The 12,047-nt window shown below is 38.0% G+C and overlaps 1 protein-coding gene across 3 annotated transcripts in view; it reads left to right on the forward strand.

Moving 5' to 3' along the window:
- BCKDHB (branched chain keto acid dehydrogenase E1 subunit beta) overlaps positions 1-12,047 on the forward strand; it is a 271,343-nt gene that overhangs the window by 54,942 nt on the left and 204,354 nt on the right. For all 3 annotated transcript variants that reach the window (XM_070449827.1, XM_070449828.1, XM_020899358.2), the window contains exons 4-6: positions 3,550-3,683; positions 3,906-4,061; positions 7,092-7,200. In XM_070449827.1, coding sequence (XP_070305928.1) covers positions 3,550-3,683; positions 3,906-4,061; positions 7,092-7,200 — 399 coding nt within the window. The remainder of the gene's footprint in view (positions 1-3,549; positions 3,684-3,905; positions 4,062-7,091; positions 7,201-12,047) is intronic.

The following is a 12,047-nucleotide window of genomic DNA, read 5'->3' on the forward strand; positions in this document are numbered from 1 at the left end:
ACCTCTTTGGGAGATAATAGAAACAGATTTTTAAAAAATTTATATTTTCTTTTCAAAACATTTTTAATACTTAGTTCTTGTTGAAGCAGTTTCTGTTAGATCATAGAAAGTTGTTGGAGAGCGTTATTAAACAGTTTCCTCAAACCATTTTGAAGTAAGAGCTGTAGGAAACTCAGCTTTTGCCTTCTAGCAGTAAAAAGGGCTATACTAATTGAGATGAAAAATATCTGAATCTGGGTGCTTGAAGCAGCAGAGAATAGGTAGGAACCCTGCTCATCTGGTGATGGTGCTTCCAGTATGTCAGGGTTCAGGTTCTGTGCTGGGCAGCTGGACTCTGTGTTCATTTTCAATTAATGAATTGCACTCGGTCAATGGAAGCCTAGCTCTTCAGCAGTTACCAAGCTACTTGCAGTCAGATGGAGAACTGATGAAGGATGGAGATCACGATTTTAGCAGATAGTCCCAGATCCCAATAAGTATGAATCATGCTGTAAGTTTCTGCAGCTGCTTTGAGAGTACAAACTGTAGGATGTGTCTACTGAGTGTTTCCCAACACTTCCCCTCTGTGTGGTTCGCTGTTAAAGGAATGATTGAACTGAAAGTGAGTTCTGTACACCAAGAAGAATGGGTATCCTTGGATTATGGACATGAAACATGAATCCTGATCAATCCTAGATTCATGAAACATGAATCCTAGACTTTTGGTCCCCTGGCTAGATTGTTGGAGAAGCCATTGCTTATGTCTGGCTAGATCGTTGGCTAGGCCATTGCTTATGTCTGACTAGCTCTCTGAAATGAGAATTTTTCATGAAAATCCTGATCCTGGCCAAGAGGTGGTGAAATTTCAGGTGAGTTGTATGATGCAGATAATGTATTCTGCAGATTAATAGAAATCAGAGCTTCCAATGCAGGGGGCCAGGGCTCAATCCCTGGTCATGGAACTAGATCCCACATATTGCAACTAAGGACCTGCATGCTGAAATGAAGATCAAAGATCTTGTGTGCTGCAACTAAGACCAGGCACAACCAAATAAATAAATATTAAAGTAGTACTGAGTCTGTGTGTCTTCATCTTAGCTGTCCCAAGTCATATAGCCTGGGGAGGTCTCCCAGGGGAGCCCGTCCTGCTTCCTTTCCTTCTAGGGTCAATTCTTCTTCTGTTCAGGCCTACTTTTTGGCTCTCCCGTGCCTTTAAGTAGTTGTTGGTTATATTCTCTTCAGATTTGTAATCATTTGCTGTGGGAGTGTTAGTGTGAAGAAAACTATTCTGCCATGACCGAGATTGGAATTTCAGTAAGCACTAAGTGAAAGTGAATGTGAAGTTGCTCAGTCGTGGCCAACTCTTTGCAACCCCATGGGCTGTAGCCTACCACACCCCTCCATCCATGGGATTTTCCAGGCAAGAGTACTGGAGTGGGTTGCCATTTCCTTCTCCAGTAAGTACTAATGCATAGTTTTTTCATTATCATTCAGTTCAAAATTTTGGTTTCCATTTTAATGTCTTCTCTGGGACATGGATATTTAGCCATATATTTAATGCTTTTTTTAAGCTTAAAAATTTTTTGAGGCATTGTCCTCTGTTTTTCCCTTCTCCTCTTGCCTTAAATCTTTCCCAGCATTAGGATCTTTTCTAATGAGTTGGCTCTTTGCATCAGGTGGCCCAAAGTATTGGAACTTCAGCTTCATCATCAGTCCTTCCAATGAATATTCAGGATTGTTTACCTTTAGGATTGACTGGTTTGATCTCCTTGCTGTCCAAGGGACTCTCAAGAGTCTTCTCCAACACCACAGTTCAAAGGCATCAATCACAGAAAACCAACCAAAGTGATCACATGGATCACAGCCTTGCCTAACTCAATGAGACTATGAGCCATGCTTTGTAGGACCACCCAAGATGGATGGGTCATGTTGGAGAGTTCTGACAAAACATGGTCCAGTGGAGAAGGGAATGGCAAACCACTTCAGCCTTATTGCCTTCAGAATCCCATGAGCAGTATGAAAAGGCTGTACATTACATGACTTATTTATTTTGTAACTGGAAGATTGTAACTTTTGACCACCTTCACTCATTCTTATTAACCCTCACCCCTACTTCTGGCAACCACCACCCTGTTCTCTGTGCTTATCAGCCTGGGTTTTTGTTTTTGCTTCTTTTTTTTCCCCTTCAGATTATACATATGAATAAAATCACACCGTGTTTTTCTTTCTCTGTCTGATGTATTTTACTTAGCAAAATACCCTCTAGGTCTATCCAAAGAATGGCAAGATTTCATTCTTTGTTATGGCTGAGTAATATTCCAGTGTGTGTGTGTGTGTGTGTGTGTGTGTGTGTGTGTGTATCTATATTTATCTATCTATTTATCTATATGTGTCAAATCTTCTTTATCCATTCATCAATCATTGGACCCTCAAGTTACTTCCATATCTTGGCTATTGTAAATATTATAGATAGTGATCATGAGGGTGCTGATGCATATATCTTTTAGAAAATTTGCTTTTGGCTTCTAGCTTAATCCCACCACGGTCTGAGACTAACTCTGTATGATTTTAATCTTCTGGATGTTGATTGAACACATAGCTTAGTCTGTGGACAATTGGTGTCTATATTCTGTGTTTACTTGAAAAGAATTTGTATTCTTAGCTCTTGGGTGCTCTACTTCAGTTATATTTGTTAACCATGTTCAAATATTCAATAGTTTTTATCTTTTTATTTTGATGTGCTTTTTCTGTCAGTGAGACTTGTACATGAACATCTCCCACTGTATTGGGAATTTTATCTAATTATCCTTTTAATTCTGTTAATTTTTTCTATTTATTTGCAGTTTGTGTTGTTATATGGGATTTTCCAGGTGGCTCGGTAGTAAAGAATCTGCATGCTAAGCAGGAGATGAGGGTTTGATCCCTGGATTGGGAAGATCTCCTGGAGGAGGAAGTGGCATCCCACTCCAGTATTCTTGCCGGGAAGATCCCATGGACAGAGGAGCCTGGCGGGCTACAGTCCATGGGGTTGAAAAGAGTCAGACATGACTCAGAGACTGAGCATGCATGTTGCTTATATGAGTATAAATTTAGAATTATGTCATCCTTATGAATTGAATCCTTTAACAGTATGAATTTTCCCTCTTTATCTCTGATAATACCTTTTCCCTTAAAGTCTGCTTTGTTTGCTTTTAATGTAGTGACATCAATTTCATTTGGTTTAGGCTTTTCATTGTGTTCAATTTCTTTTGGTTTAGGCTTTTCATTGTGTGTGTGTATTTTTTTTTCCCTTTTCCTTACATTTACTTTATTTTTTTAAGCATCTGGGTTTTACTTTCTTTTATCCTAGAGTGACAATCTTTCTTTTAATTTAGGACATTTAGGTTACTTGGTTAATATAATTACTATATTTACCTTGAAACCAGCCATTGTACTATTTCTTTAGTGTTTCATTCACATGTTGCTTGTTTTCCTCTACCTCATGGTTATTAACTCTGTGAATTTTCCGTTGTATCATGCATCACATTACTCTCATTTGTCATATGAAGGTGACTTTCTTGTCTTTTGTAGGTAAAGATAGAGTTTTTAATACCCCACTGTGTGAACAAGGAATCGTTGGATTTGGAATTGGAATCGCAGTCACTGGTGCTACCGCCATTGCAGAAATTCAGTTTGCGGATTATATTTTCCCTGCTTTTGATCAGGTGAGAAGATTGCATTTTGCCCTAATGGAGCATCTCTAAGGCAAGTCCGTGAAGTTTGCAACTTTTACCTCCAGTCTCCCGCCCCCTATCTTAGGAACTTTTTGTTACCTTTGAGCTATTTTGTTATGGGCATGTATTTAAAGATTAGATAAAATGGCTTAAGAAAATCGATGGGAATAAAAGGACCAATCATGAGATGTCCCTTTTCCCTTTTCCCCTCAGATTGTTAATGAAGCTGCCAAGTATCGCTACCGGTCTGGGGACCTTTTTAATTGTGGTAGCCTCACCATCCGGTCCCCTTGGGGCTGTGTGGGCCATGGGGCTCTCTACCATTCCCAGAGTCCTGAAGCTTTCTTTGCCCACTGCCCAGGAATCAAGGTATTCTCACTTACGTACTTTGCTTGCTCTCTATTTGATGTTTCCATTTTGGTTCATTCTATTAGTATTAATTAATATGCTTATCTAGAGAAAAACAATCAGTATTTTTGAAATTTATGTATTTAATTGTTTTTAAGAAAGAGAACTTTTATTTCTTTTAGATTAAGCATCCAGTCCAGGTTTATAGACTGTTCTTCTTGAAGTGACACTGGCTTGACCCTGATGTTAATTTCATATACTTCAAATAATAAGACCGAGAACATAGTTTATCTTCAACCTCTTTCAAAGCTCTCTTTCTTTCTATTCTTTTTGCAATAAAAATCATATTTATTTATCAAAATAGTATATTTTACCAAGACATGAAAAATGAAAATGACAAAGTAAGATGTACATTCCTATCTTTGGCACATTTCATGAATTTGTTCAATAGAAAGGCCGTACTTGCAAATTCCATTTGAGCAGAAAGCTCTGTCTCTTTCTTTCTTTTGTGTTTCTAAAATATTTTTCTTGGAGTATAGGGGATTTACAATGTTATTAGTTTCAGGTATACAGCAAAGTTAATTAGTTACACACATACATATATCCACTCTTTTTTTTAGATTCTTTTCCCATATGTACAGAGCATTACAGAGAATTGAGTAGAGCTCCCTGTGCTATATACAGCAGGTTCTTAATGGTTATCTATTTTCTTAAGAAAAGCTTTTTATTTTGTATTGGGGTACAGCCAATTAACAATATTTTGATAGTTTCAGGTGAATAGCAAAGGGACTTAGCTCTACATATACATGTATCAACTCTACCCCAAACTCCCCTCCCATCCATGCTGCCATATAACATTGAACAGAGTTCCATGTGCTATACAATAAATTCTTGCTGGTTATCCATTAAAAATATAGCAGTGTGTAAAGCTCTGTTTCCTTCTAATGGCGCTTTCTCACTTAAAAGTTGATTCTGGCATAATTTTAATAAATCTACTGCTTAGACCATATTTACCTCGCAGTCAGAGGAGTAAAGCTTTTGCTTTTAGTCTGTTTCCTACTTTTTCAATACAGTGACAGAAGACTTTGTTACCTTGGTGTAATCTCTAGTCCAGGGTAAGGTAAATACTTCCTCAAGTCATTAATTTTGTAGCCTCTCTCTCTTTTATAGCCTTCCACAATAATCTTAGATATTTTGATTAAAAAATATATATTTTTGCTTATTTTATGTCCTAATCTGTAATAATATTTTCTTTTTATTTTCTGAAAAACTTTCTGGTGAGTCATTATAGGAACTCATAGATACGTCTACCCAGGGCTTTATGCCTATTTTTCGATAACAGGAGTCATTTGTGGATGTGTGTGTATGTTTTATTATTTTTTTCAACCAGATCAAAGTTGTAAAATTAAGTAATGGTTTGCATAATTTTTCAATACAAGCTGCAAGTGGTAGTTTGGGCCAGAAACATTTCAGTCAACAGTTATTTTTGTGCTTGAGCTGAAGATCAATTCACGTTTAATGTCTATTTTTAAGACCCTGCTCCCCTCCACATTTTCTCTTTTATTTTATCCTAAATGAGAATATACATATAGTCCAAAGGGCTAAAAATAAACATGAAGAAGGCCGATGAAGAAAAACTAAAATAGGAACATAAGATAAAGACATGGTATGTTACAATGAGCTATTCATTTAGCAGTCTATTTTCAGAAAATAGTGAGATTTGTGCTATTTTATTTTTTAAATAAAAATCCTTCACTAAAATTGTATAAAAACAATTTTGAAAGTCAAATACAGTTTGCTTCAAGCAATCTTATTTGAGTCTTTGTGATAAATTCAGGTATATTTCGATGATAACTCTTCCTGTGTAACACTTAGGTGTATGCAGTTGTTTAAAAATGATTAAACTGGACAACAGCTTGTGATTTGAGCCAAAGTGGTGCAGAAGTTAAGAACCTGATGAGTCAGAAGAGGTGAAAATCCCTGATGTAGCAAGTGATGTAACCTTGGGCAAGTTACTTAGTTCCTGCTTACACCTCATTCTTTTAATTTCTCAGTTGGAGAAAATAATAATTGCTACTTCATGGAATTGCTACGAACAATAGGTGAATTAATCCACATAGTGAGTTTAACCCAGTTAACACACTTGCTACCTGCTGCCGTTACTGTTACTTTCCTCCTATCAACCTCATTCTCAAGAAGGTCCTGAGCCCTTTCTCCAGCTGGAAGTGTGCAGGATCCACCTTTTGCTTTTAGTTTTGCAGTGAAGTGAAAAAAAGAAAAAAAGAAGTGGAAGTGTTAGTCCCTCAGTTGTGTCTGACTCGTTTGACCTCATGAACTGTACCCCACCAGGCTCCTCTGTCCATGGAATTTTCCAGGCAAGAATACTGGAGTGGATTGCCATTCCATTCTCCAGGGGATCTTCCTGACTCAGGGATTGAACCTGGGACTCCTGCATTGCAGGCAGATTCTTAACTTTCTGAGCCACAAGGAACTTTTGCTGTAACTACATGTTATATTACTTTGATCATAAAGTTCAGTGGATTATTTTTCCACTTAAGAAGTGAAGGCCAAAAAAAAAAAAAAAAGAAGTAAAGGCCAGATTTATCATGGGAAAAGAGATTTTATTTCTGGGGAAATAAGAGATGTTAAATCTGGGGAAGAAACTTGCATACTTTTGAAAGCAGCAGTAACATATTAGCAGAAAAGACTTTGGAGGTCAATACAGGAAGATATTCATAAATTTACTCTTTTGTTTTGGTGAGTGCTCTTTGTGGTTTCCTTTTATTTTTTTTAATGTATGTGCAAGTTTAGCTCCTTGAGAAAATAACAGTATCTTAATTACCAGAATATGGTGGACACGTGATAAATATTTGTGGAACAAATGGAATTGTTTTGGACAATATGTAAATTTTATGATTAATAGTAATTAGTCTAAAAATACAAGATTTCTATATTAGTAACAATTGGTTATTTAAATTTTGACCCTTATAAATGAGTTTACTGGGAGACATTTTCACTAAAATTGTCTTTAAAAATAATCTGTTTTTGCAGGTGGTTGTACCCAGAAGCCCTTTCCAGGCCAAGGGACTTCTTTTATCATGCATAGAGGATAAAAATCCTTGTATATTTTTTGAACCTAAAATACTTTACAGGGCAGCAGGTAAAAATTTCCTTTATATTTATAAACATCTTTATGCATGTTTTTTGGCACAGCTCAAAATTAGAATTTTTCTTTAATAAGCTTGATTTGTATTTCCATTTTGGAAAAAGTTTCTGATTTCTTCTATACTTAGTTTGTCCTCATCTTTATATTTTAAGTTAACTTTAGGGGAAATCCTCTAGCTATTTAAATCTTAATTTTGGAAACAAAGAAGCAATATGCAGTGGTAGCAAGAGTGTAGGGATTATGTTTGGCTACACAGTAGATGTTAAGTGGATGTGAGTTGAATGAAAAGGTGAATGAACTCATTGTACTAAATAATAAATGCCCTTTTAGCCAAAGTGTTTATAGGTCTTCATCTAAATTAGGATTCCTCTGAGAGTGAAATTGCTGTTCAGTCACTCAGTCATGTGACCCCATGGACTGCAGCACACCAGGCTTCCCTGTCCTTCACCATCTCCCGGAGCTTGCTCAAACTCATGTCCATTGAGTCGGTGATGTTATCCAAACATCTCGTCCTCTGCTGTCCCCCTCTCCTCCTGCCTTCAGTCTTTCCCAGCAGCAGGGTCTTTTCCAATGAGTCAGCTCTTCACATCAGGTGGCCAAAGTATTGGAGCTTCAGTTTCAGCATCGGTCCTTCAAAATGAATATTCAGAGTTGATTTCCATTAGGATTGACTGTTTTGGTCTCCTTGCTGTCCAAGGGACTCTAAAGAGTCTTCTCTAGCACCCCAGTTTGAAAGAGAGTGAAGGGGCCATGATTAAGCTGTGACATAAGGTCTACACTGGGATGGGCATCTGAGGCAGACGATGTGTTTGATCACCCTCCTTCTAGCTCAGAATCATCATTCTGTAAACACTCATCCATGATAGCTACTTTTTCAGCCATAATGGACATTTGATCATCAAACTGTTTATTCTGCCTAATGTGTATTTTGATTTTGAATTTGGGAAACATTGCTTTGGCAAATCATTCTTTTCCTTGAATAGTTAAGCTGAGAAACATTTTGTTTTATGGTGATGTGAATTATGTACATTTAAATACATGTGTAAAGATATTAAGTGTTCAGTTGTATAGATTTGGTAGTCTTAGTGTCTACCTAACCACTATGTAAAATAAGACTGAAAATTTTTCATGGCTCCAGGAAGCTCCTTCCTGCCTTCTCCCTACCCCAAACTTAGTCACTTTCTAGTTGCTTTTAGCACTGATTGTTGCACACAGTTTTGGGCTTCATATATACAAATCAGTGCTGTATATATTCTTTTGTGTTTGCCTTCTTTAGCTCAGCAGGATAGTTTTGAGATTCATTCATAATGTTACTTGTATCAGGGGTTTATTCCTTATTGCTGAGTAGCATTTCCATTGTATGAATATTTCACAGTTTATCCCTTTCCTTGCTGACGAACAAATGACCATCATTGTTTTTAGTTTTTGTCTATTTTGTACAAGGCTTCTCTGGACATTTTTGCACAAGTGTTTTTGTGAACATGTTTCTTTCTTTTTTAGAGGTGGTGGTGAGGAAATAAACATCTGGGAATAGAATTGGTGTGCCACAGAATAGATGTAGATTGAATGTTCTAAGAATCTACTGAAGAGTTTTTCAGAGTGATTTTGCCATTTTATATTTCCCTTGGAAATTTGTCAGATTTTCAGTTGCTCTTAAGCATACTTTAAACTGAATCTGCATACTTTTTAAGAGCTCTACTATTATCTATCCCATTATGGAATGAAAAGTGACTAACAAAACAATTTGTAATCTTAGGTGGATAGGAAAACATCAGTGTTATACAGAGTAGCTGTTTGATTTCTAATTAACTTGAATACTCTATGAGTATTGTATTTTTCAGGCTAACCAATTCAGGCTAATCAATTAATACAGGTTTTCTTTTTTCAGCATTTAATAAATAGAGACTGAGTAAGAAACATTTGCAAAATATTCCCTTTGTTACAGATTTTGAAATTGGGATTGGTGAGGGAAACTTTTAATGTTATCGGATTCCAGCTAAGAGAATGAGCTTGAGAAATTTGTTTTAGTTTGGCACTGAGAGCAGTTATGAAAGATCCAGATGAGGATTGGGACTCAAAAGTTTTTCTTCAGTTTCCCTGTAACTGATTATGTGCCATTTCAGGGACTTGTTTTTGTTATTGTGTTGTGGTTTGGTTTTTCTGGCCACTCCGCGTGACTTGCAGGCTCTTAGTTCCTTGATGAGGAATTGAACCTGAGTCCTTGGCAGTGCTAGCGCTGAGACCTGACCACTGGACTGCCAGGGAATTCCTTCAGGGACTTGGAACTGAATCTTTTCTTGAGCCCAGTCTTGTGTGTTAGTCCCTCAGTCAGGGCTGACTCTTTGTGACCCCATGGACTTTAGCCCACCAGCCTCCTCTGTCCATGAATTCTCTAGGCAAGAATACTGGAGTGGGTTGCCGCTCCCTTCTCCAGGGGATCTTCCCAACCCAGGGATCGAACCCAGGTCTTCTGCACTGCAGGCGGCTTCTTTGCCGTGGGAGCCACCAGGGGAGTCCCTTGATCCCCAGTGTCTCGGTGATGACTAGAGAAGTGTTAGTTCTTTCATGGCTAGAGAACTTCTCCATAGATGGAAGTAGGCTTGGAAATGAGTTAGCTACCAGAGTCTTTATATGAGTGGTTATCAAGGTTGATCCCCGGGGCCAGCCACAGAAGCTCTGTGGGAGCTTCTGAAAAATCCAGGTTGTCAGGCTTCAGTCCAAGGGCCTACTGAATCAGAACCGCTGGGGACTGCCCAGCTTGCTGCATCTTCACAGTCTTCCAGGTTCTTCTGACTCATACTAACTTTTTTTTTTTTTTTTTTTGCATTTCATTTACTTTACTAGAAAGAGAGAAAGCCATGACCACAGTATTGTCTATAGAAATCAGCTTCTCAAAAGTCCATAGATTTAGGATGAAGGAGAGCAAAATATGTTAACCCCTGAATACACCACTTTGGAATATTGATTATTTTGAATTCAAGTTACTAAAAAAGCAGCAGGTGCCAGGACACTCTGACCCTCCATTGTCCCATGAAAGCAGGAAACAAATCTTCCATGTGAAACTACCCTCCCTGTGTCAGGAGGTTACAATGTGTCCTTATCACCAGATATAGGGACTTTTGGGCCAAGAAGGCTGGATAAGCACATCTCGTCACTTTCCCACTAATTTGTTACCCCAAACCCAAACTCGTTGTTTTGCCAATTCTTCATGAGTAACTTCTGAGAATCAGAGTATACTGTCAGTTTGGAAGCTATAGCTATCCCCATTTATTTATCACTAGTGGTTCTTATGTAGAATTCAGGATGCCTTTAACCCATAGTTATCTTAGATTTGACCTCTGGTTCAAATCTGTGTCTTGTAGCTGAGCATAGTTCGGTTTCTGCTTTTTGGTTGGGGAATCGGGGCTCTGAATATTCTGACATTGATTCGTCAATTGCTGCCTGCACGCAGCCCAAAGTTCTCTAGCTCTATCAGTTAATTCTCAGGTCTGCTTTATACCTGCAGAGGAAACTCTAAAATTAAAGTTGTTTGGAATGATATAAAAAAGCTATCAAAATGGATTATTTTGATTCAATAATCTGGATTATCATGCTAGGTGGAGGACAGTTCTGACAGAGTCTAATAGATAAAAGAAGGTGCTTCAGATTTATTTGAAAGATCAGAATAGCCTGATAATTTCTAAGTGGTGATAATAGGAAGACTTGTAGTATTCATAAGCACTAACTTAATAGATTGACTTTCCCCCCTACATTCATTCTTCTTGAATTTTCAGCATACATTTGGGAATAGTTAAAACAAAGGGGATTAAAGATATGAGCCTTTCCATTTAAATATTTTTAAAGAGTTTACATTGGGAAAGTTCATAGAGTAATAAATATAGATATATATTATTATATTACAAATACTATCCTGACAATTCTTTGTAAAACTGGGAGTTGTTTGGGAGTTGTGTTCATTATATAATCACTCATTTAAGTTAATTATCCAGTGATCTTAACTCAGGGCTTCAGTGCCTGCCTATTAGTGCAGGAGACTTTAGGGATGCAGGTTCCAATCCTTGGGTCAGTAAGATCCCCTGGAGGAGGGTGGCAACTTACCTCGGTATTCTTGCCTGGAAAATCCAATGGGAAGAGGAGCCTGGTGGGCTACAGTCCATAGGGTTGCAGAGTCAGACACAAATGAAGCAACTTACCACATCACAGCACAATCTTAACTCAATGGGACATGGCCAAGTATAAAGAAGAACACAGAAGCTAACTGTTGTGTAGTCTGAGCCAATGTCAATAAAATCTATACAGGTAAGTCTTGATTTTGGATATGGATGATATCTTAAATACATAGATATATTCATGAGTTATCCAATTTCAAAAAATTAGGCTGACAATAAAACCCATAATAAGACCTTAAGCCTGATGGAAATTAATCCCTCACATGAACATCCCACTGGGCAGTGAAGTAGCACCTCAGTCATCCAGGTACCAGGGCACTTTTGTCTGGTTTCTCTGTTGTCTTCAACATGGTCCCAGGTGGGTGCTCCATTCCCAACATCATAGATCCATTCCAGCCACCAGGAAGGGGAGAGGGAGTCTTCTCTTTGAAGAATGACATGGAAGTTGCACATATTAAATCTACTCCTATCCCACTGATCAGAACTTAATCACAGGGCCACACCTCACCGCAAGAGAGGCTGACAGTGTAGTTGCAGGTGTGTGCTCAGTAGCTTCAGTCGTGTCCAACTCTTTGCAACCCCACTGGCCAAAAGCAAAGCTTGCCAGGCTCCTCTGTCCATGAGATTTTCCTGGCAAGAATACTGGAGTGGATTGGCATGCCCTCCTCCAGG

Source organism: Odocoileus virginianus, chromosome 19 (assembly GCF_023699985.2).
Source record: "Odocoileus virginianus isolate 20LAN1187 ecotype Illinois chromosome 19, Ovbor_1.2, whole genome shotgun sequence".
Classification (NCBI taxonomy): Eukaryota; Metazoa; Chordata; class Mammalia; order Artiodactyla; family Cervidae; genus Odocoileus; species Odocoileus virginianus.